The sequence below is a fragment of the Vulpes lagopus genome, chromosome 3, assembly GCF_018345385.1.
Source record: "Vulpes lagopus strain Blue_001 chromosome 3, ASM1834538v1, whole genome shotgun sequence".
Taxonomy (NCBI): Eukaryota; Metazoa; Chordata; class Mammalia; order Carnivora; family Canidae; genus Vulpes; species Vulpes lagopus.
This window is the reverse complement of record NC_054826.1, coordinates 11478548-11505597: the sequence shown is the minus strand read 5'-3', so window position 1 is coordinate 11505597 and position 27050 is coordinate 11478548. Positions and strand designations below refer to the sequence as shown.

The 27050-nt window shown below is 35.7% G+C and overlaps 1 protein-coding gene across 1 annotated transcript; it reads left to right on the top strand.

The window, feature by feature from the left end:
- The first annotated feature begins 894 nt into the window (after window positions 1–894).
- LOC121487204 (TLC domain-containing protein 4-like) lies at window positions 895–26743 on the top strand. The gene is made up of 3 exons (XM_041748632.1): window positions 895–911; window positions 6635–6700; window positions 26204–26743. Exons 2-3 carry the CDS (start codon window positions 6669–6671, stop codon window positions 26535–26537), a joined length of 366 nt encoding a protein of 121 aa, XP_041604566.1. The 5' UTR covers window positions 895–911; window positions 6635–6668; the 3' UTR covers window positions 26538–26743.
- The last annotated feature ends 307 nt before the right edge of the window (window positions 26744–27050 follow it).

Here is a 27050-nt window from a genome sequence, read left to right as displayed (position 1 = left end):
CTGTTTTGTTTCTTAAATTATACATATGAGTGAAATGATATATTATTTGTCTTTCTCTGACAGGCTTGTTTTGCTTAGCAGAATACACTCTAGTTCCATCCATGTCCTTACATGGCAAGACTTCATTCTTTTGGATGGCTGAATAATATTTCCTTGTATAGATACACTCCCTCCTCTTTATCCATTCATCAACTGATGGACATTTGGGCTCTTTGCATGATGGCTGTTGTTGATAATGCTGCTTTAAACACTGAAGTGCATGTGCCCCTTTGAATCAGTATGTTTGTATCCTTTGGGTATTTAAATACCGAGTAGTGCCGTTGCTAGGTTGTAGGGTAGCTCTATTTTTAACATCTTGAGGAAACTCCATACTGTTTTCCAGAGTGGCTACACCAGTTTGCACTCCCACCAATAGTGTAAGAGGGTTCTCCTTTCTCCACATCCTCACCAACTGTTGTTTTCTACATTGTTAATTTTAGGCATTCTGACAGGTGTGAGGTGATACCTGATTGTGGTTTTGATTTGTATTTCCCTGATGATGAGTGATGTTGAGCATCTTTTCATGTGTCTTAGCCATCTGGATGTCTTCTTTGGAAAAATATCTATTCATGTCTTTTGCCCATTTCTTTATCTTTTAGGGTGTTGAGTTTGGTAAGTTCTTTATAGTTTTTGGATACTAACCCTTTATCAGATGTGTCATTTGTAAATATCTTCTCGCATTCTGTGGGTTGCCTTTTAGTTTTATTGATTGTTTACTTAGCTGTGCAGAAGTTTTTATTATCTTGATGAAGTTCTAATAGTTCATTTTTGCTTTTGTTTCCCTTTCCTCTGGAGACATGTTTAGGAAGAAGTTACTTTGGATGATCCCAAAAGTGCAATACACTTTTAAGCACTTTGTCATATGCTCTTGGGTATGTATTTATGAAACTACATTAAACTTCACAAGCAATTGGATACAATATAGAATTCTAAAGCCGTTCCAAAATAAATAGTATAATTGAGATTTAAAGTAAATGTTTTACTTCCCCAAAACTCACATTGTTATATTCATCTTCTCTTTTATATACAGTTTTCAATCTCAGATTCTATCCTTACACACACACACACACACACACACACAAGCACATATAGCTAATATGTATGATTTTTATGAATGATTACATTTAGAAATATATATCTTATTATTTTTAAATTATTTGATGTCTTCATAAAAATTTATCACCTCTTGTAAGCTAGCATCAGAAATATTATTAAAATTAATGTTTTGCAAACTAACAGTTTCAGTTATATTGAAAAACATCACCACTTAAATCTTCAATAAAATACATATCTCAGACAAAAAATATATGACAGAAATTCACTTCCTATCTGAATTGAACATAAATTTAAGAGTTAAGTTCAATTTTTTTAAAGATTTTATTTATTCACGAGAGACACAGAGAGAGGCAGAGACATAGACAGAAGGAGAAGCTGGCTCCTTGCAGGGAGCCTGATTCAGGACTTGATCCCAGGATTGGGATCATACCCTGAGCTGAGGGCAGACGCTCAACCGCTAAGCCATCCAGGTGTCCCTAGAGTTCAGTTCAATTTTAAAAAAATGCCTATTTCAGAGTGAAAGTTAAACTTCGTATGTAATTTAGTTACAGTTTGAACTCTATTTCTGTTAATATTTTCATTCTCATGGGGGCTGTTCTTCTTCGTCATCATCATCATGAATTTATTTTGCATATATACTATTTTCCAGGTTCTCTGATAGACATGTTTTTTTCCTTTAAGAATGACAGTGTGATGAAATAGGTTTCCCATTTCACAAATCAGAAACTGGAGCTTAGAAGGAATCATTTTCCCCCCACGTTCTACAGCTTGTGTGTGACTTTCCTGAAATACAACTAAACTATATCAGACACAGAACCTAAACTCCTAAATAATAAGCCATAATCATTCCAGCTAGGTGTCTACTTTTTGCCTTTTCTGGACAGTTGATATGAAACATTGAGATAAACGTGGAGTGGCTCTGTAAATAGGGTATATGTTCTGAGTAAGTGTGAAATCATTAGTCTAAATAGAATGACACTTAGGAATTGAAGCCATTTGAACCTATTAGTTTGTCTTAGTTATTTCCATTTCTTTCAATATAGTATGTCTGTGCCCATTCATTATTACTGGCAAGATCTACAAAGCTCTTGAGTCACTATTTCCAGCATGCATTTAATAGAGGTTTATGGGAAATACCAAATAACTATGTAATGAGTAATTGTTTTTCACCTTGAACAAAAGTGATTTGGAACTCTTCCTACCAGATTATTTTTAAAGCATCCTTCTTAGACTGATAAATAAGTGAGGCAATCTGTAAGCACTGAGCTGTGTTTAGGCATCCTGTGTATGTGGTCAAACAATAACATCATATTAATGCCTTCATTTGTGTGAAATATGTAAAGCTATATCTCTCTAAGCTTGTTATACTTCATTACATGTTGATAAGAGAATGGAGTTCTTGTCTATTTGCTGATATAGAAATATTTCCAAGATATTTTTATTAAAATAGTGAAAAAAACCTAGGCGCATAAGAACATCTACAGCTTCTAGTTGTGTGTATAAAATATGTAGCATAAATATTGCTTATATCTGCAAAATAACATTGAAAGTACCCATAAGAAAATAATATAAGTGATTGTTTATTGAGTATAAAAGAGGCCAAGGCTTGGATGTATCTTCTCAATGCGTCCTCCTAATTAAGCAGTTTCACTAAATAAACACTTAGTTTTAGATCTTGCTATAAATTGCAAATCTCCAATTATTTCTTACTTGGATTTACTTACCTAATGAATCATTAAAAGCAGTAACTGCGAGTAATTCTGTTAAATTTGTATTAATCTCCTTAAACATAATATCATGCAAAGTCACATTTCCCAAAAATGAAAGGATAGAGTCATGTTAAGAAAAAGAAAAGGTAAAACTATTAAACAATGCATCCTTAATTTTCCGAAAGTTATAATTTTGACACAGACTATAAAAACAGCTCCTGTTTTTATAAATTAATTCAATAAATTAATTTATAAAATTCAATTCAACATTAACTCAATAAATGATGCCAGGTAACACATGTATGTTTAAGGCTGTAATGTACAAAGTATTACTTACCTACAGACTATGTGAGAAGCCAAGAATGTGGTTCCCAAATTCTGTCTTAAGAAAAGTGCCAGTCCAGGACAAAGTGTCCACCAAAGCTAGAGAAACAAGGATGATGACATACAGAATGTATTTTTAAAAATCATATGCTAATGATTTGAAAAATTATGAGTATACTGAAATTACTACTTCTAATTTTTTAAAGATTTAATATTTATGTATTTGAGAGAGAGTGTGTGTGTATGGGGTGGTGTGCATGTGAGCAGCGGGGAGGGGCAGAAGGAGAGGTGGAGAAAGAATTTCAAGCCTACTCCTCGCTGAGCTCAGAGCCCATTATGGGGCTCGACCTCACTACACTGAGATCATGACCTGAGCTAAAATTAAGAGTTGGATGCTTAACCGACTGAGCCATCTAGGTGCCCCACTACTTCTACTTATTTTGATATTTCTCTTATGACATATTGGTGATAAACAAATGACTTGTTTTTGTTTTTAATATATGCACCAAAAGAAAGTGCAACTTTATGTGACTCTGGCTCCTCATTTTTCTAAATAGTACAAAATCCCAAAATCACTATCCTACAGAAACTATAAAACACTAAACCAGGAATTGTATTCATAATGCTAAAAAGGTAATAACCATATTTATGTTCATGTGTAGATTTGATGATAGCTACATTCCTACCTGGAAATTATGTTATTCCCCTGACATGAAAGGAATTTAAAACCTGCTTCTCATTTTTGCATCAAGACAAAAAGCATAGGCAGCAAAGGATGGGCTCAGAGTCACAAAGTTGCAAGGTTGCACACATAAAGCAAAAGGGATTTTCTTTTCTGTGCAAATGAGAAGTCTCTCTTTCACCACATTAGAGCAATTCTGCATTTAAGACAGGAATTCTGAATGATTGTACAAGGAATGGAATGTTTTCATTCAAAGAAATAATTATTTGAACACAGAATCACAGAAAAGTGAAGCAATTGTTTAAAGCATAGATAAAAAAGGAAGGGAGTAAGGAAGGAAGGGGGAGGGAAAGAGAGAAGGAAGGAAAGTCAGGAAGGGAAAAGGAAGGAAGGAAGGAAGGAAGGAAGGAAGGAAGGAAGGAAGGAAGGAAGGAAGGAAAGAAAGAAAGAAAGAAGGAAGGAAGGAATTTTAAAGAGACCAAAGCATATTACTCTCTCCCTCCCCCCCCAAGTATTTAAATTAATTCTAAATAGGAATTCTGATTTATTAACAGAAGAGCACTTTATTTAGTTTATTGTTTATTATTATCTTGTCGTGGCTGCTACAAAATACAGTGTTGTCAATATTACTATAATAGTTGGTTCAGAGCTACATGGATGGAATTTGAAGGGAAGAGAGGTCTTGTTGAGTTTGATGTCAAAGGCACAGTGACCTCCCCTGCCAGCTGTCTGGCCCTCCTCTAGAGAAAGGCCACTTCATTTAAGCCATCAGCTCATGTCTCAAGCTGTCCAGCTGGGATGTGAGCAGATTGACAGAAGGGTACCTTGGAATTCCCAGGCTGGGAGGGAGGGCAGACTGTTTGAGCTGCTACATGTGACCCCAAAGCTTCTGGGCTTCCAGTTGATTTTATTGCTTCATTTCGTATAAGCTGTATAAATTTTATTAACATGGCTTCACTGAATTTAGATGTTCAGGTTCACAGTTTCACTCTAACTGGGACAAAACCAGCTTTAATAAATGGAAAAAGTATGTTACAACATGACTTTCATAAGCAAATTACCGCATCATGACTTTTCACTCATATAAACCTCTTTGTATTACACAACCTTGACAATTACGATACTGTCACCGAATGTGCACAACACAGTCTGTGTGGATTCCCATAGCTGTATATTGTGAGGCTAATTTACCAATGTGATAAATTAATGCATAATATATATACTATTTTATTTATTGTTATACTTAATCAACTCTTTGTCTCAATAGAATCCAAATAAAAGAATATTGTCTGCTTTTTTTGGTTGCTAGCTAATTAGGGGTTATAATGCGGCCAAAGTTTTTGTGTCTCCAGTAGGCATGCCGTGTTACACACGTATTTTGTAAAAACAAAATAAAACAAACAAAAAACCCTTAAAAAATGTTTCTTTATCCTTTCCAGTTATACCTGACATCAATTTGATGACATCAAATTGCATCATTTGCAAATGAGATCCTAGGCATGTCAAATAAGTTGTTCTAAAAATATTGGAAGTTTTGTGATACTAATTTTATAGAAAGGCTCTCTACTATATCTCATATATATTTTTTAATATTTTATTTATTTATTTATTTATTCATGAGAGACACAGAGAGGGAGAGAGAGGCAGAGACATAGGCAGAGAGAGAAACAGGTTCCATGCAGGGAGCCCAACGTGGGACTCCATCCTGGGACTCCAGGGTCACACCCGGGGTGGAAGGCAGGCACTAAACCACCAAGCCATCCTTCATATATTATGATCATGAATATGTTCCAAAACATGCTCCATGCCATCCATGATATACACTAATTATTAACAAAATTGGTGTGTAGGGATATTGGGGGGAAAGTTTAATGATATGTTTGGTATGTATTGTTATTTTTCAGTTTTTTTCACTCTCTTTTCTGAGCAATGCACTCCTTTTCTTCCGATTTTTTTTTTTTTTTTTTTTTTTTTTACATTCTGGTTCATTTTTTATCTTATTTTTTTTTTTAGCTCTTGCTGTGTTTTGATGTTTTCTGAAGATCCAATGACTATTCCCTGGGAATTTGAAGGCCACTCAGAGGTTATTATTCACAGTCCACAGGAGAGTAATCCACCACTTGCAGTTATTCACACTAGTTTGGAAAGAGATCATGACTCACAGAGTTCCTTTGGGAGAGAATACTTTCCCGGCCAGCTTCTTTTTTTGAGTAGCCTACGATGGAGAGTCGATGGCTTTACTGTTACTTCTCAACCATTAGAATGAATTAAGTAAGCTTTTCTCAAGAAGGGGCCAAGCCTCATCTCTGGTCACGAGGAGAAGAGTGTTTTTTTCCATTAGTCTCCATGAAATTCTTAGTAACATATGGAGACAGTCCCCTTTGCTTCAACAAGCAAATGGTTTCACAGAATTGATTTGATAAAAAAGTTCACTGGGTTCATGAAGTTTCTTCTTCTAAAATGGTCTCGCATGCTTATGTGCACAGTTCAACTATTTTATATTTTATCATTGTACAAATACTACTTGTAAACAACTTCAGATTCTTCATGGAGAGTTTTTGAATGGATTAAAAAGTTTTAGACTGCCAAACATTCTAAGAGGACCAGTAGAATAATATTTCAGTACATTTGAAACCTGTTTTGCAAATGAGATCCTAGAGAAGGATAAAATTCTCAGACTACAGTGTGGATGATAGATTAATATGGCATGATCCGAATCCGAGTAATTTTTTCAGATAACATAATTTTCTGAAATATCTGTGATCTTTTGTAGACCATGAATATCATGTATTAATTTAATTATTCGGTTGTTTTTTTCTTTCAGTAAATATTTGAGAGTTTGTGGTTTATCAATACCCATGCACCTGCAATGGAAGAAAAATTTCAAAAGGTATGTGCTTTGTTCTCAATGTAGTTTACACTCTTTGGGGCTGAAATAGTTACACACGTATGGATGGCATATTTCTCTTAGACTCTATCTTGTTCATTAACCTGAACATATGCCTTGTGCCAAGGACTAAACTGATTCCTATGAACAAATGAGTAACCAAGTTTCAATCTAAGTAAGAAAAACAAATCTAAAAATAAGTGATTTTATGCTATAAGATACAATGGTTCCCAGATAAAGACATAATTAATTCTGCTCAGTTATTCCTTTAGCCATTTAAAGAATATATAAACTGGACAGACCGAAATAAAGAATATAATGGCAAATGTGGCATATGAGAAAACTAACTGATATGAGAAAACTAACTGACCCAAGGACAAGAAACTGAGTATTGTGGTACACCAGCTGTGCAAACTGACTTTCTGATGGTGTTACTACTCCTGTATCAGAGCACATAGGAAGACACATCCAAATTTGATTTTTAGATTTGTGGTTGGCCAATTTCAGTAGTAATCCACTATGTGAATATTACTAAATTTTAGTTCATAGTATAAAAGCCTAACTGGAATGAACATTATTCTGAGTGTGTATGGAAGATGGAGCTAAATGTCATTCTTCATGATGTGGGGATTCAGCTACCAGTAATGCTAACAGGTCAAAGAAAAGAATCAAATTGAGTCTGTGCATGTGTTCATTTAGCATATATTAATTTTGGAATTTATGACATAGAATTTTATTAGGAATCTATGTAATAATGGTATATCCAAAATAGTAAAGAGAAACAAAAAATAACTAACACATTCAGTTTATTTTTTAATATTTTATTTATTTATCTATTTGATATATATAGAGTGAGTATGAGTGAGATGAGGGGCTGAAGGAGAAGCAGACTCCCTGCTGAGCAGGGAGCCCAACTTATGGCTCAATCTCAGGACTCTGGGATCACGACCCAGGGAGTTGAAGGAGGACGCCCAACCAACTGAGCCACACAGGTGCCCCAATATGTTCAATTAGGGAGGGCAACTATTTTTTCACCACTGTGTTAAATCATTTTTTAAATAATTGATGAATTTTTATGGAATTCTAGTGACAAAACAGCAAATGAACACCATAGAAAATGCTCTTTGACTATTTTTAGGCCTTTTCTATAGAAATGGATGTAAGACTTAAATTTGTTCAGAAACATTTGATTAAGAAAAAAATAGCATACTCTGTTATTTATACATGTATTGAAAATTACATGATAGTATTTGCCAGTTAAGTCTTTATTATGCCTTTATCCATGGGCCTGGATTTTAATGTGTGGAAATGTAATGGTAGTATCTTAATTATGGGAACTAAACTAAAGAGGGTTTAAATATTTGATCAGTTGGCCAACAGGTATCCTAACAACAATCTCTACTCACAATTGGACTTCAACCTGATGCCACCGGAGCTCTGGTCAGCCAGATCTAATTGGATTTTCTACATAAATCAATTATCCGAGCTTGTTAAGACTGTCAATAGCAGTTCTCCTGCTTACTCTCTTTATCCTGCTCTCACATTTATGGCCTGTTAAGCTTGTGCTCAAGCAGAGCTGACTGACAGATTCTGATTGTACAGGAGAGATTCACTCACCCAAAAAGCAGCAATGTTCTACTACCTGCCATCAAAAGAGTTTTGTTTTTTCCCCCCAAAGAAAATTTCTGCCATAGTTTTTAGTCATTGTACAAAAAAATCAAGTGCTTCGGAATGAGTTGGGATGGGCACGAGTTTTGGAGCTATTGAGCCTTGCCACTCACCGCCTGGTTCTCTGAGTTGCTCACTGCAATTTTGGTTTGTCATCTGTAAAATAAGAATTCTGCATGCCTGCCTTTCAGAAGGTTTACATAATCCAAAAATATAGAGTGCCCAACATTCTACCTTATTTCAAAAAAATATTAATTTCATTTTTATCCCTCTTCAAAGTCTCCAATCTCATTCTAAATAAATGTATATTCTCCATCTTTTTAGAGAGGGGATGGTATAATATTATTAGCAGAGCAAAGAAGCACATTATTTCCATAATACAGGTGCTGTGATTTACCCAGCTACTTTTCTGACAAAAATCCTGAGCTTCTCCATATTTTTGGATAGGTGTTTTATTCTCTAAGTTAAAAAAGCTTTTCTGAAAAATGTACTTTTTGAATTAAAAATCAGTTTTGATACACAAGGAAACAACAGAGAAACAATATTTTTTTTTCTGCTTGGACCTTCACTATTCCTTGGCTGAGTTAAATATGATTATCTATGAAAAAAATTACTAGCAGTTGGAATTTATTGGATCTTGATAATCTAACTTTTTAATTCTCACCATTTATCTAAAAAAAGAGTACTCTAAAGCTAAGTTTTTGTTGTTCAATACAAGAATAATGAAAAAAGTCAATGAAGAGTTAACACTGGAACAGAAATGATATTGTTAAAATGTGAATATATAATATATAGTCTTTCTGCCACTCTAACTTCTGGCCATGAAACTAACAAAAGGGTGTAACAAAGTAAAAAATAGTAAGATTGCTATTGTCAAATCTGAAATCATGGCAAGAACTTCACAAAAACTTGTAACAAAGATTTGTCATTGAAAATGTATGACTTCAAAATTACTACTGACAGCAACAGAAGTTATATAATCATTAGCAAGAGAATAGAGGCTGTCTTATTTGTGTGATTCATTATGATTCCAAGTTTTGGCAAATACAACTACAGGAGATATCAAGGTGCTATTAAACCAACAGTCAGAATTCATTCTGAAATGTATGTCACATTTACATCTGAAACATTTATGTGTTTTAAAGCCTTGGATTCTCTTCCTTGAAAATGTATTACTACTTCTTGTGAGAGTGCACTCTACTGCAATAGAGTATCCTTGCTTGGACTCCGTAATGGTTATTTGCATCCAGGACCCCAGAATTTATGCCTGATCCAGGTTAAAATTTCCAAATACCTGAATATTTTAGGGTTTAAAGAGACAGGATGGTGGCTCAGTTTCCAATCTGAATGACTTGAAGATAATTATCAGTCTTTTTTAAGCCTCTGGATTTTCATCTGTAAAATGGGTGATATAATCATACAATATGTTGTGAAAATGTACATAAAATGTGTAGAATCATGACTGACACTTAGTGGTTGATAAATAAATTTGCCACGTAGTTCTCGCATCTGCAATAAGCCAGAGGAGTGGAACATAAGTACGATTAATTCCACAAGTTTTCTTTTCAACTTTTGCATTAAAGCTTCCAATTCCCTAATTTTATCCTCAGCCATTTGAATTCTGATCTTCAACTAATGTTTTAATTTAATTGCTTGGGCAATTATCCTTTCCATAGAACATTTACATTTTCTTAGAGGCTATGATTTCTCAAGGGTGACATTGATGTGTGAAAGCTCCAATATTTCTTTCAATATTGACTATACTATGTTTTAGTTTTGAAATCTTTCCCCTATAAAGCCATTAGAGATATTTCTTCTGTTTTGATGCCACAATTAAATGCTGTTTATTTTCTTCAGATGTTTGATGATAATTAGTTGTTAATATTTTAAAAGTAACTTCACATTTTACGATTACTTTTAAGCAAAATTAATAAGTATTCATCCTTAGTCCAAATGGGAATGTTGTTTCTTTCTGTCCTTATGATAAATTCAATTCTGATTATAGGAAGTAGCCCCCTCATATTGCATCTTCCAGGTGTGGTAGTTTACTGCCTCTTCTGTTGCTGTGCTGTGTCTGGAGTCACTACTTTGCTGCTCTGGAACCAGGCCCACTCTGCTCAGATGGTTGTAGGACAGAATGGTGGATGGCTCTGAAATTCTGCATATTTCTCTTGCCTGCTGTGCTTCTAGTTCTGACTATAGAACTGTTTGTGGATCTTAGTATTAGTGAGCAACCACTTTCTAATGATCCTGTCATCTTTGTACGTGACTATGGATTCCTCAGCGCTGATGAGTATCACCATCAACCTGGTCCATTATGCTTTACATCTTCCAGAAGTCATTCCCTGTCCTTATTTCTTGTGCTCATGGCTTCTTATTTTTTAATGCTGAGGTCAAGTTCTTTTTATTTTTGTACTTCCTCAGTGTGTTCCTGGTCTAATCAATGTAGCGAAGTAGAGTTTCTTTCCATAAACCTACAACTTAATGTGATCCAGTATGTACATGGGATCCAGAGGATGGGTGCAGAATTTTTGTTTGTTTGTTTTTCATGTTTTCTCTCAGGGTACACCTATCAGTCCCCTGTCTGCATTGAGTTACTGGCGATCCAGGGGTTGCCCTGTCAGTGTGCCTCATTCTTCTTTTAATTCAGAACAATCTTGGAACACCTGGGTGGCTCAGGTGTTGAGCACCGGCTTTTGGCTCAGGCTGTGATCCTGGATCCTGGGATCGAGTCCCACATCGGGCTCCCTGCAGGGAGCTTGCTTCTCCCTCTGCCTGTGTCTCTGCCTCTCTCTGTGCCTTTCATGAATAAATAAAATATTTTAAAAAATAATTCAGAAAAGTCTTCCCAGATTGTCTATATTTCTCTTCCTCTTCAGGGGCTCCCCTTCTTTCTCTCAAGTCTAACTCAAGCCCCTCACCAATAATGTTTAACTAATATTTTTTCTTTGAAGAGTCGGAAGAGGAAACAGTTTCAGGTCTTTCAGGTCTCTTACTAGGGTTTTGAGGGGTGAAAAGAGTGAGGACGAACTGTCCAACCAAACTTGAACCAATATATGAACCAATATGTTGAACCACAGATAAATCTAGCACTGGAATTTTTCATGTCAACTCTCCTTTTGTTGTTAGAAAATAAGACTTTATTTGAGAGAAAGATGTAAAAAATGTAAAATAAGACTTTATTTGAGAGAAAGAGAAAGAGAGCACAGAGGCAGAGGGAGAATCAGACTCCCCATTTAGCACAGAGCCCAATATGGGATCCATCCCAGGGCCCTGAGCTCATGACCTGAGCCAAAGGCAGATGCTTAACCTGTGGAACCACCCAGGTGTACCTCTCTTTTCCTTATTAATATTGATTTTATTTTGTTAATGATGACAGAATTCATGTTGTGTTTTTCATCTTAACAAAGACCATCCTCTACTCTCCCTTCGATGCAAACCAAGACCTTAGGAGTTTGTTTTAAAAATGTTGGCATAGGAAGAAAAGTTTAGCAAAAACCATAATGGCATAAGTCATTTCAGTGAGATTCTTGAAAAGTGGGTGATTAAACCATTAGCCCTATTTATTAAGTCAGTTTTCTTTTTTTTGTTGTTGTTGGGTGATTAAACCATTAGCCCTATTTATTAAGTCAGTTTTCTTTTTTTTGTTGTTGTTGCTTTTTTTTTTTTTTTAAAGATTCTATTTATTTATTCATGAGAGACACAGAGAGAGGCAGAGACACAGGCAGAGGGAGAAGCAGGCTCCATGCGGGGAGCCCAACGTGGGACTCAATCCCCGGATCCCTGGATCAGGCCCTGAGCCAAAGGCAGATGCTCAACTGCTGAGCCACCAGGGCATCCCTATTAAGTCAGTTTTCAAAATGATATTATTTCATCTTAAACTAGAAGTTGTAAAAGAGAAAAATAAACAACATGAAATACACATGTGTTTGAAATAAAATAATGATGTTAACTAGACCCAGTAAATCTATTGGGAAGACAGTCATATATACTAGACCATGTTTTGAAAAGAATAAAATCATTTTATAGTATGTCATAAAATCAACTTTAAACATCAACCAACCATGTGAAGTACTCTTTTGGGATGTCTCATAATCAATTCTAAATTTCACCAGATTATATAAATTTTAGAGGTCTTTGAGCAAAAGAAAACATTGAAAATCACTTTTTACACTTTTTACCCTTTTAATCACAGTTTTTGAATAATCCTTGAGGTCAATAGAAAGGGATCCACAATTTCTCTTGTCTTCCGATCCTTCCCCCTGTGGTAGACTATATGTTTTCTTCCTTCATCAACGATCCACTTAAATAGCCTACTTCACTTGGATTCTGATGCAAAAGCATCAGAGAACATCATATTGACCGGTTTTCCAGTTGAAAAGATATTTGTAATTTTCCCACTTAAGAGAAGCTAATGATTCCTAGGTAGGAACAGCTCATGAAACAGGGTTTTGTGTTTGTTTGTTTATTTGTTTGTCTGTTTTAAGGTTTTATTTATTTATTTGAGAGAGCGAGAACATGAGCAGGGGAAGGGGCAGAAGGAGAGGGACAAGAAAGCAGACTCCTCACTCAGCAGGGAGCCTGACACAGGGCCCAACCCCAGGACCCTGAGATCATGACATGAGCTGAAGCCAGACATTTAACCAACGGAGCCCCCCAGGCACCCCTCGTGGAGCATTTTTAATCCCCATATCTTCATCTGGTAAATGGGCATCCCCTCTTCCGTCAGGACGAGATCAGCATGTTTCTCACAGTGTGTGTGGTAGTAGTAGAGCCTTTTCACCCGATTATATGGTAACTGAGAAGTAAAAAAAGTTAATGCTGACCCATAGGAAATGTTTTCTCCATTAAGAAATTACCAAAATGTGCTCTTTCTTTTACTACTGAGCCATTTTCTATCTGTTTTGTAATCCTTCAGAAGATTGCTAGATTTACTACAGTGTTGACATCTGCAGACAAATATTTAGTATAGTCTCATTCTATGTACTACTGTTGAGATAAGGAAATCACAATTTGCTCGTATTAACCATAACCCAGCTATCATCCGTTTGAATTTTATAAGACTGCTGCTTATTTTGAAACCCTCATTATTGTTTGAAACTATGTAAGTGGCATACTAAGCAGTTCAATATCCCATCTTTTAATTTTATAATTAGAATGCATTCAAGCTATGCTTCTAAGTTTTCCTAATGCCCTAAACACTAAATTGGAGTGTATTCTGAAATCATACATTAAACAGAAAATCTTTGAATTAGTAACTTAAAGTTTAGCTTTATACACCAAGGAGTTTTACTCATTAGCAGGTAATTTAAATTCTTTCTTCTTCCCACCCCTTTTGCCCCCGGGGAATGCTAAGCTTGTTTTTCAAACCTTCCTTCTGAAATATGAGGGGCAAACATAGTACAAAAAGTTGGAATTTGAAGACACACAGATCCTTTGGCAGCCTCGATTCCTCTATTTGAACTCTTTGTATCAATCTTCTATCTGAGGACAACTGGGCTGTCATTGGCAAAGCAGAGAGAGAATCTTACAAACCGGATCTGCAAAGAATTTACTAGCATGTTAGGGGTTGTTTCTCTTTTCGCTCCTGTATTGGTTTGTTAAGGTTGCCACAGATACTGTCATAAACAACAGAAACTTATTTTCTCACAGTTCTGGAAGCTAGACGTCTGAGATCAAGGCATGGCAGGTTTGGTTTCTTCTGAGGCCTCTCTCTTTGGCTTGTCATTTCTCTGTGTTTTCACGTATTCTTCCCTCTGTGTCTGTGTCCCAGTTTTCCCTTCTGATAAGGACATCAGTCATGTCAGAGTAGGACCCACACTAATGACACCTCATTTTAACTTAAAGACCTTATCTGTAAATATGTATAGCCACATTCTGAAATACTGGGAATTAGGATTTCAACATATGAATTGAAGGGGGAGGAATATAATTCAGTAAATAACACCCTCAATAAACTATCTCATTACCACACAAATGATTCCAACACACCCTACCCCATGGCTGACTGCAAGGAAGCGCTAGGGCTAAGTGTCCCCCTCCTGCTCTGACTCACACAGGGAACAATGTGACTAGAGTCCCCTTAGAGAACTGTGGGTAATCGTGCCAACTCTAAACAAGTTTGCCCATTTGTGTGGCTGGGCTCCTGACACTTAATGTCTCTTACAGCCTTGAGCATCCATAATCTTTCCTTTCAAAATATTTGTATGATTCAGAAATGGTAATATTTTTTCATAAGTTCAGCATGGATGGGGGCTGCCATAGATGATATAGAAAAATGAAGATGAAATTTGCCTTGTGTGGTATTCACAGGCATAAAACTACATGACTAAGTGCTTTTTCAAGTTTCTGCTAAGCCAGATATCTGAAGAACGTTCGAAGATGTTTTACTGATCTATAAATGCCATGAGTTTTGCTGATGGAATAACATATTTTGCCCAACTTAAATTCTTGCACACAAATATATAATTTACAATCACTCTATTCTCAATTTTTTTCCCCACCTAGTAGATTTTCCCATCCAATAAATAGCTGCACGGGCTTTTGTGTTCTAATTTATGTATGTTGGCTGTAGATAATAAGTTGCTGAGATGAGCATTATCCCAAAATTTAAATTTAGATACTGAAAAATAAACCATGATGAAATTCTAAAAATGTTCTAAATAAAGCAGCTAGGACTTCTATACTAGAATTCTTACAATGAGAACCGTTTCCTCAGAAACTTCTTTGAAGTGGACACAGTTTTCATTGGGATCGTCCCAAGCAATCATGCTTGTGTGAATCCTGGGCTGTCATCACCCATGGGCTCCCATGGAGTCTGTCCTTTCCCACTGATGTTTTAGGCTTTCTTATTTGTCATCTAGCCTTTATCTTAAGACAGTCCCCAAATGGCAGAGATAATACAAACAACAATGAATATTTCTCTCTAAAACTTCAAGGGGCTGGGTGAGGCAGAGGGATTCAAAACGCCAAATCAAAAAACGTTATTCTTTCACCTTCATGCGAAAATAGCTTCCCTCCAGCCTTGTGACACCTTGTTGTACCCTCGTCTACAAAAAGACTGGATTCCAGCATGATCTTTTTTGGTAACTTGATTTTCATCTGAAGGCATGTTTTATTCTTAGGGGATGATGACTATTTCATTATACAGCCTCAGCATCCAATACATCCCTCACACCTTAAAACTTCACTGTTCGGCTTCTGAAACTCACTCCCAAGACACACTTGGGAACTGAAAACTGTCCCAACCCAAAGCTTCCTCTACCACCTGTTTATTGGTAATTCCCAAATCTTAGCAACCAGCTCCAATTCCTCTGATATTGCCTATTAGAAATCTGCATGATGAAGGTCCTACAGACACCCAAAATTCAGTATGACCAAACGAAGTCATTTTGTCTCCCCTAACCACCCCCCATTCTCTCCCTATATGTTTGGATTTGTAAATAGTGCCTTTAGAGTTGGGGTAGACAGAGTTTCACAGTCCAGGTGGCAGGATAAGGCAGCCTGGGCCCTCCTCCTCGCTCTGCAGCCGAGTGACATAGCCAGTCTAAAGCTCCCTTTCCTCGTGTAAAATGGGCACCATGATATCACCAAATTTACTAGCCAGTTCAACAGAATTGGACGACATAATTCAGGGAATGATCTTAGCACACAGCCTGGCATGTAATTTGTTGTCAAGAAAAAGAGATTGTTTATTTACTATCACAATAAGAATAAACAGTAAGAATTTAAATACAACTAAAAATAATTTCAGTGGTCACCTAAGTCAGAAACCTGGGACACAAATCAGATTCCACCCTCTCTTGGAGGCTCCTGTCCCATCAGCCACTTAGGACTTACTTGTTTCTTCCTCCCTGATGCTGTCTTTATTTTTTTATCTCATCTCTATTTGCTCCCCTGATACTGTAGGTCAGTCACGTACACCTCACTTGCACCGCTGCCTCGTATCCCAACTGGTCTTGGCGTCTCTAACATATCCTGGCTCTCTACTTTCTCCTGCATACTTTTCACAAAGCAATCTATATACAAGAAGCACGTTTAAATATATTACTCCCCTACTTAAAAAAAAATCTCTTATATTCAAGATAAAATATACAATTTTTCATATAAGCATAATGACCCACTATAATATGTCTCTTCTTTTTTGATCTGTTCTGTTGCTTGCTAAGCTCCTGGGGTATAAGGTAATTTATATTTTCAGTGCTACAGTTTCTTCCCCCCACCACCTTTTTTTTTTTTTTTTTTTTTGGTTAGTTATTTTTCTGGGGCCTGCACTTTCCTTTTCCTTATTTTTCATTTACAAAGCTTACTTAAAATTCAGTTGGCAGATACGTGGAATTGTTTCTTTTCTACCTATACTATGTTTACTTAATATTTTCTTTAAATTGTCTCATTCTTTTTTTTAATAAAATAAGTTTATTCTTTTGAAAGAAAACATATCAATGCTATAAATTTAAGATCATTACACCTGCAATAAATATGAGATAATCATAAATGTTAATGCAATGAAAATAAAATAAATTTTGTTACATTCTAGTTAGATCCTATGACCTAGTAAAGAGGCAGTAAACTGAGATAGTATATCCCTTTTTTCAAATGAAGAAAAATGTGATATAGTAGAAGTAATTTTCATAAGATATAAAAGCTGGGAGGTGAGGTCCAATTACAGAAACCTTTCATATGCAAAAGACAATCTATCCTCCTATTTTTGGATTCCAACCAATAAATTTTTAATGTTGCTTTTGTTTCTTTTTTAAGGCAACATTTTTTCTTCATATTTCTCATAAGTTCCCTTATCTGTTTTAGTATATTGATTAGTAGATTCACAGTAAGTCAATTCACATGTGGCTGTCCAATTTTATACCTGTTGCTCCAGTGTAATTATTAAGAGTAATAGTAATATTTAACTCCTTAAAATATACTGATATAATGATGGAGTATATGGTTGGGTTATTTATTTTTTTTCTAACCTGTATGCTTTTAATAGGGGCTATGATCCAGTATTATTTTTCTTTTGAAGTAATTGTGCTTCTCCGTTATTTTGGTATTTAAGCCCATGAGCTCATAATCCTGTGACATCACTGGCTACTTGTCGCTGCTTGTCAGTCAACGCATGAGAGAAAAGGCCAGATTGCCATATGTGCTATCTTGAATTTCATACTGGAAACAAATATGCTCACCTTAAAAAGCCCCAACCACCACAATCAACTTCAGTAATTTCTCACTCTTACTCTTCAAATCAAGGTTTCATCCTTTGCCGCCTTTAGAGAAGTGACTTTGGGAAAGACTACACTCCAGATTTTCATTCAAGAGTCATAATAGTTTGGAGGATAGCAATAAGCAGATTTGCCTGGAGTTAGCTGAGCCTCACCCATTTTTCTCAAAATCACAGTTTTTCTTAAATCATTTTTCTCAGTTTTTCTTAAATCATTTTTCTTAAATCACAGTTCAGTGACGTTCCTGATTTTACTTATGAGACACATGGACCAGTGCACTAGTCACTACTGTGGACTGTGGTTGGCACTGTTTGCTCAAAGCCAACGGTGAGGTGGGGCTGAGATGGTAGAGACTGGACAAGGGGGTGGGAGGTGAATGATTACAACCCAGTAGAGGTGCCCCAGGAGAGAGCAGAACTCCAAAGTTCACTGCCTCATGTCATCCTGCCATAGTGGCACCTGGTTACCTCCTGCTCCCGTCCCACTACTCTGGCCAAACCAGTGTCAACCTCTGTCATGTCATGCTTTTCACACCATCTTTCTGTTTCGCATTTTCCTTTTGTCATTCTTCCTGTCGATCCTTGAGGAGGGAACTCCAGGGTGATGCTAAGTTCAGTTCTCTTCATAAGAAGTAGAATCCGATCCGAATCAGGGCCTCTTTGGATTTCTTCCATGTCCTAAAAAGCACCTCTTTAAGTTTGGGTGGTGACCAGCAAGACTCTCCTAAAGCAAGGGTGTTCTCCTACCATCAGGCACTTGCTGCTCTATCTGCTAAAGTTGTGCACAATTTCCCACATGGCACTCCTCATACCATGTTTTTCAGAGTATTTCAAAGTTTCACAAAGACTTAAATCATGGCAGATTGCCCCCGAACAAGAAGAGGCCTGTGCTTGTTTCCTGCTGTCGAGTGACACATTCCCGGACGTTTGAGCAGCTCTTCCCACCTCACAGTTCTACAGGCTGGAATTCTGAGCGCTCCAGGACTCAGTCCTCTGCTCAGGATGTCACAGACTGAAATCAGAGTGTCAGCAGGCTCGGGGATCTCCTCTAAGCTCACTAGCTGTTGGCAAAATTTATTTCCTTAGAGTTTTAGGGCTGAACAATGTTTACCTTGCTGGTGGTCCAAAGGGGATGTTCTTAGCTGCTCGAGGTGCCTGCCACTCCCTGCCAAGTGATCAGGGCATCTTGCTTCTTTAAGGCTAGGAGAAGAATCTACCTACCTTGTAGGATTTTACCCACCCAGGGTAATATCCTTCTCAATCAACTCAGAGTCAGCTGATTAGAGACCATAACTCCTTCAGTCATAAAACATAACATAATTATCAGAGTGATATCCCATCGTATTCACAAATCCCATTGACACTTGGGCCTAGGAAATTACATAGGGCATAGACTGGGGGGGGGGGGGGAGGACATATTAGAATGTTATGATGCTGCACAGCATAGAATAAATTCAATGTATATTGAACTAATTATAAATGGTCAATACCTTGGTCAATAAAGAATAGCAATTCCGATACCATCCAATAACAATTTAAGATGCAGACTATGAAAGTTCAAGTCTTTCCAAACTGTAGACTAAAGCACACAAGAATTAAAGGTCACTGATTAACTTAAGAACGTCCTTTGCCAGGATTTGGTCATAGGGCAAATGTTAGCTCCTTAGAATAATTAATAAATGAACAATAATTTACTTTTCTTGCTTACTTCTTTTGAATTCAGAGCAAGTAGCTTTATGAAACCCTGTAATTTAATTTATAAAGGATCAAAAGGCTATCAATACTAAAGTCCCCAATAATAACGTAATTATACCTCCACATGCTAGATTCCTCTCCTTTATGTTACTTTCTTCTCAGAAATCTCAAGCCTAATTTCCAAGTCTCTCAATATTTGCTTAAACATATATAAATTTGCTAACTCATCTGGTAATATAATACATTTTACACTGACCTTTCATATCTGAACATCAAGGAATAAATCTAAATAATACTAATAATTTCAGGACAGTCCTATAAAAATCCCAATTATTGAACTGAGCATAAAGTAAGGGTACATTAGTAAAGGGAAGACCACCAGATCATCCAGCTTCTTCTTTCATCTCTACTGATTTATTATAATCTGATGCACAACAATCTTTAATTTGACACGTTCTGTTTCATAATGCCATATGAAAGTTGATAACTTTAACAGATGGTCAGTTTGAACTGAGCTGGAAAAGGAAAAGACAGGAAAAGCCAATGCATTATTTTCACATGAAAAGTAGAAAGCTAAGTACTGAGGGGGCCATTTTTCAAAAACAAATTGTCTGAATTGCTCTGATGGTTAGTACTGGTCTTACACTACATGGAAAAATATGTACATTTCAATGCAATTAATGTAATCCTCCACTTTATATTATGATCCCTTGTGTAGATAATAAGTTAATCCACTTGAAAATAGAGGAATTAGTAATAGTAAGTTATATGCGCTGAGTGGAGTCTAATGGCCGTAACTGCTTCATAGATTTATCTCTGCGTTTGAAAGTGATCACAGGTATCAGTGAACATCTCTTTGGGGACTGCATATACTATATTGATCTATGTTCAGGTTACATTTTTTGAGGAAATAGAGCACAGTAGGAAAAGAGGAGAAATGGGAATCAGGGAGATGGGGTTCAATTTTTTCCCCACTTTGGCTATCTTGGTCAAATTACCTAACCACTTAGGACTTGATTTTACTTCTACAAACTAAAATAATAATAATAATAATAATAATAATAATAATAATAGTAATTTAAAAACATTGCTTATAAATGATATAGTGGCTAGAGATTCAAATGAGATATATAAGGTGCTTAACACAGTGCCTGATACGTAATATATAATCAATAAATGGTAGTACTTTTAACTTTTTGAAAAATTAGTTATGGAATCCATAAGTTTGGGAATACAAGTTTCCCCCTCTATCCGAAAGTTTGCTTTATGCCACTTTGCTTTTATAAAAGATCTATATTAGTACCTGTTTTTTCTTTACTGAAAGAAACTCAGAGGATTTTCACTTTAATGAAATGGTAATTACTTCCTCGTTTCATGAGATTCCCACTTACAAAAGGTTTCATAGGAATGCTCGGCTTTTTGAGGGGGAAACCTGTATCCCATGCTTTATCTATCTTTTGAAAACTCAAAGTGCACAATAGTTAATGAAATGTTTGGCATGCAGCAGTGGGGGAGACTTATGGTCCTTTTTATGTATTTATTTAAAACTAATATTATGGCGATTATTTCATAGATAGTGTGTGTATGTCTGTGTGTGTGTGTGAGAGAGAAAGGAGATGTTTTATGTTTCATTCTGAAATCAACTACACTAGTACTATATTTCTACTTTACCTTTTCATGATCAGAAATAAGGCTCTTTCTGTTACATTAAACCTAGAATATGAAATAATTTAAATTGACAAAGATAAAATTACATGCGGAAGCATTTTCTGTTAGATTAGGTAGCTCTTCAAATCCCACAAATTTTTATTTTACTTTTTCCTTCATAGTGGGGGTGTGCTGTTTTTTCACTTTCTCGTTGATGAGACATATTTGCTTGGAAAAAAAAATTAAAGCCCTCGAGATTTCGTTACTAACTTATCTGGAAGCAATTCAAGTTTTGTGAGTGTAAACTAGCATCCCTTTAGACCTCCCTGTTTGATAATTAAATTTCCCATAGACATATCTATGCACATCCCGAATACTGCAGTTTTTATACTGGGAATTGCTTGGCACTGTCTTTGGGTATTAAATATACCCCATTCTTTAACATGGGGTCAGTTAATTACTCAATGTTAAAAGAAAGCACAATGAGAATTTATCAAAACAATTTCAGTTTTAAGATTAACTACTTTTTAATACATGTGAATTTCAAATCAAACACACTTCAGGTGAATTCTAAATTTTGGAAAAATGCAGATATCTCTGAAGCATGATTTATTTATTGATTGATTCATATTTATTTTATCTTTTTTTTTTTTTTTTAGTTATAAGTTGGGGATTGAGGAAGGGAGAGGGAAAAGCTATAAGAAAAGATGTGTATTTGCACTTAAATGGCAATGATTTAATCAATCGGGGAGCTCTCTTTCCAGATGTTACCCTTGGAGCATATTTGTAGCAGCTGTGCACATTTCCTAATACTACAGGAGCAGCAAAATGTCCTTCCTTTAACTTGCCTCTTTTCCCAGAGACAACATTGGCAGGTAGAATGGCTCTCTGAACACAGTTGAATGCACAGCTTTTAAAAAGAAGACGGGGAGGGGGGCGGAGGAGGGTAGGCAGGGGGGAGCATTACGGCTTAGTGGCAATTTTCAGGAAACCAAAGTCATAGAGTTAAGTATATTCCCTTTCTTGTAAATATTATTGTTTTGATTCCCTTCTCGGAGTTCAAAAATAGGAAAGTTTATCAAGAACCACATTTTGTTTTGTTTTGCTTGCTGTTATTGTTGTGATCTCCTAAAGACCCTAATGGCTAGGCGGGACAAAATTCAGGACAGACTCTCATGCAGGCATAATAGCCATGCAGGATTTTTTTTTTTTTTTTGTCCCTCCTGTGCTACGGTCCCCTTCTCCCTCCTTGCCCCAGTCTTCCCCCTCCTTTCTATGCCATGTGGCACATAATCATAATTCCCTAAACAAATCTGCTCACAAAAAGATTTTATTTTTTTTTCATGAATTTACACCCAAATGTTATCTCTCTAAAGTTTATTTGCATTTTAAACCTTATCTCAGTCTGTGGAAGCAAAGAATTTAACACCCTGTAAAGGGGATTTTAAGCATCACTTGGCAGGCAGAGGTATGTTTTCTGTGAGCAAATCCTTTTTCTGCTTCTCAGAAATTGTATTCTCTGTAGTTGCTTCTCCAGGTGGGAAGGCAAAATAGCGCAGAAATAAAATCACAAGGTTCAGGGGCAGGCGGACATGAATTTGGATCCTTGCTTCTGTCAGTTACCTCTTGAATAATCTGGAAAAAAAAAATCACTTGACCTCTCATTTTACACATTAGTTAAGTGAGTTAAGTAATCAACTCTACCTGTGGCTGTGTGAGAATTGAATATTGACAAAAATATGTAGTTAATAAATGGTAGCGATTAAAAAAATAAATGGTGGTGATTAGTATTGCTTTAGCCTGGTTTTGACTGAAGAGTTAGAAAATTCGATTTACCTTTCATTATTATTCTTATTTTTAATAGAATGATGTGAGTCTTGCTGGTTTCAAGGGAAATGTTAAAAACTCTTAGAATATTGATCACCTTAGATGGCTGCCTATGTCCAGCCCAACATCCTTGGAATTCTCCTTGATGTTTCCACTTGGGTGCCTGCCTGCCACCTCATATTCAGCATTTTCTCTGTTCTTCTTCGCACCAGGATCAATACCTACCTATAGCTGCCTGACCTCCTTCTGACAAGATATAATGCCTGAGAACAGGAATGCCTCAGGCTCAGCAAGAATAAAGCAGATTAGAGAGCAAGGAGAGTCAACTATAAACTCACAGATTAACCTAGCATCACCAGCACAGAAATTCAAATTTCATACTTCCTTACCGTTCAGGGTTGAGATTCTAGCTCCATACACTAAGACCTGTCTTAGCTAGTTTTCTGGATGTGACAGATTTGTAATATCGGTGATATTTTCAAGACTTTGTTTTCTCAATATAATAACATCTGGTTATCTGATAACACCTCTTTATTAATCCTTCCTATGGCTTGCTGCTTTATTCATTAAACAATTTATATTCATTCAGCAAGCATTTGCTGGATCCCAATGATACGCTTCTGAGGAGTCAAAGCATTAATGCGTTCATCCAGGACCTGGGCCTTTTAAAATAATCTGTTGTAAAGCGGTCAGAGATAAATCCTTTATTATCACTTCAGCCAAATTCTTCTCTTCATTTTACATTTTATTTTAATATTACCCCCATTACATAATCATGCACTAACGAAAATGACCAGCTGCAATGTCTGGCTAATTCTTAGAAAGTAATGGTTCCTGTATCTCCTACACTGTTTTTTGTTTTTTGTTTTTTTTCAGATTCTGGTTACCATTAAGTTAATTCACATAGGGATCCCCGTGGTGGTTCAGCGGTTTAGCGCCTGCCTTTGGCCCAGGGCCTGATCCTGGAGACCTAAGATTGAATCCCACATCAGGCTCCCGGCATAGAAACTGCTTTTCCCTCTGCCTGTGTCTTTGCCTCTCTCTCTTTCTCTCTCTTTTTCATGAATGAATGAATAAAAAAAAAAAAAAAAAAAATCTAAAGTAATTCATATTCTTACCATTTTATGCTAATACACATTCTTTGATTCACCTTTATTTTAACCCCAAAACATTTAATCTGAGTGATATATTTAGGTCACCTTTCACCTTGCAATTCATATACAAATAAATAAGTAAATAGCCTAAGTGCATCTTCCCATCTCGCATTAAACACAAATATTAATTCCTAGTGGAGTAAAGATCTCATTGTAAAAGAGAGTTTAAAATTAGGCTGAAACATACTGAAACTTATTTTCATGATATCTGTTTAGGAAAAGATTTCTTAAACATTATATAAAAAGAAAATATCTTGAAGGAAAATTTAATTAATGTGATTACATTAATATAAAAAGTTCAGTTCACCAAGTAGCATCATAGAGCAGTGCAAGTAGATAACTTAGCTCTGAGAAGACATCTGATTTGCAAGGCACAGACAATGCCTATGGAATTCAGAATATATTAAAAACATTATGGAGAAAATTTGGCAAATTTCTATTTTAATCGAGAGAATGCAAATACTGTTTCACACTATAACATAGGTAAGAAGTTAGACTCTCTAAAAAAAGCCATTGTTAAAATATGAAAACTCTTTTATACCACTAAGAGTGTGTTAATTAACAGGAGTATTTGAAATAGGATATATGTTTTATAACACAAGTACAAAATAAGAAATATAATTGTATTTCTCTCCCATTGAAAAGTCCAAACTCCGTTATCTCATAACTTGAATGTCTTCAAAAAACTCAATCTCTGTTTCAACGTTTAATCGTTTTGGTTGATCCAAGATGACCCACTACCATTTGTTGATCAACAAGAACAAGAATGTCTTGAGAAATCAAAATGAAAAAGAGAACAAAGCATGTCATCATCTAGAGAGAAAATCACATTTAAGAGATAGTTTGTTCATCCAATGATATATCCAGTAAGTATTTACTGAGTAACTATTATGTGAAAGGCACTGGCATAGAATCATTCCCTTTATGGCATTCCATACGGAGAAGTTACCACCATTGGAGCTGGGCATTGAGATAAAACTTAATTTCCATCATTCATGTATCAATAAATTAAACTCTATGTTATAAAATATAATACCAATTCTACATAATATCAGTATGCCAACTGTCCTCCTGAAAACTTGGAGCAGGGAATTATTTCATGCTTTGTTTTTCCAATAACATGATTCCTAAACCAAAGCAAATAATTAAATATATACTAATTCAACTAATTTGTTAGCTCATATATTTGTGCATCCATCATGTACGTTTTGAACTTGACATGTTTCAGGTACCATGCCGGATAAAAAAACATAATATTTTACAAATATTTGTCCTCAAAACATTCTATACTTTTGTGGGAAAACACCTATAAATAAGTAATTATAAAAGAATAGGTTAAATATAATGATAAAGCTAGATCCAGAAATGTATTGGATCATAAAGGAGGATTGCCTGTCTGATGAAGTTAAGTAGCTATAGCTAAGCTAATCAGAGCACCTGGGTGGCTCAGTTGGTTAAGCATCTGCCTTTGGCTCAAGTCCTGGTATCCCAGCATCAGGCTCGCTGCTCAGGGGGGAGCCTGCTTCTCCCCCTCCCTCTGCTGCTTCCCCTGCTTGTTGCTCTCGTTCTCTCTCTCTGTCAGATAAATTAAAAAAAAAAAAAAGCAGCTAAGCTAACTTTTCTAGAGAATATGAAGCTTGAACTGAAAGATTAGATGAAATTGGCCAAAAAACTACTACTAATAATAATAATAATAAATCGGGGTGGTAGGACATTTTCAGCAGGCAAAAGAGAATAAAAATGATTTGAAATTAAAAAGAAGATTGACTATAATCAAAATCAAGAATATTCAGCATAAGTATCTCTGCTCCAATACATTTTGGCATGCATATTTTTGGAGAAAAGTGTCAGGTTAACAAACACTTTTATTTTTGGCCTATTTTATAATTTATTATAATGCCAAGATTATGGTGGGGAGGAGGAGAAAGATGAGAACATAGGGGGCACAAGGAGGAGCAGAGTGATGGCTAAGAAGATCTTCATCAACCAGTTGTGGTAATATATCAACTTTTTCTTTCTTTATTTTCCTAATATTCTCTCACACATATCTGATTATAATTTTAAAAAGTGAAAAGAAGCAGTTACTAGCCATTAGTCAAACATCTGGTATTATAAAAATACTATGTATTGTAAATTAAGTATAAATAGATTAAATTATTCCAAATTAACATTTGTTTCTGTTCTAAGTCTTTGTGGTAGTCCTACCTGAATACACCATAATGCCTAATAATTACTCAGCTAAGACATTGTTACTGGTATAGTATTTATTTTTAATAAATAATTTAATAAATAATTTTCCAGCCCTTTTGTGAATCAGCGGTGGTTCTTTGAAGCTCTGAAGTATCCTAAGTTTTCCAAGGCTAACGTCATCAATGGAATACTCACGACAATGGTGTTCATCGTGCGGATTGCCCCAATACCTCCTTTTTATAGTTACATGTATTCCGTGTTAGGAACAGAAGTCTACATAAGGCTTGGATTTTTAATCCAATGTTCCTGGATCTCTACTTGTGTTGTTTTGGATATAATGAATGTCATGTGGATGATCAAAATTACAAAGGGTTGCATCAAAGTCATCTCTTTCATCAGACAAGAGAAAACCAAAAGTAGTCTTCAGAATGGAAAACTTGACTAAAAGTGGGCTGTTGATATGCATACTTCAGTACTATCTGCATTATATCTACTGATAGGATGAATTCTTGGCATGTTCTTGTACTTCTTATTAATTATATTTGTTATCGAGGATTTCAATCCTTTTTTTTTTTTTACCTTTAGAAAAGAGAAACTAAAACTTAGATTTTATTCCAAGATTTCTTTTCTGATTTTCTTCTGCAATATAAGCATGGATAAAATCTTAAAGGTTTAAATAAAAAATTACAAATATAAAAACTATGAGAAGTTGCCAGAAAGAAAAGAAATAAAAAGAAAGAAAAAAGAAAAGAAAACTTTCTGTTTCCTGAGTTAATTTTACAAAAACTTACTTAAATAATAATGGAGATGAGTTTTAATGATGATAAAAGCACAATGCAGACGATTTAAACTCAAAATATTTTACTTTTGGTCATTTTGTCTTCATTCTTTCAATCCCCGGCACAAATGTTAAGGCTGCTTTTCCTGATAACCTTATAGCAAAATAAATGTATATTCC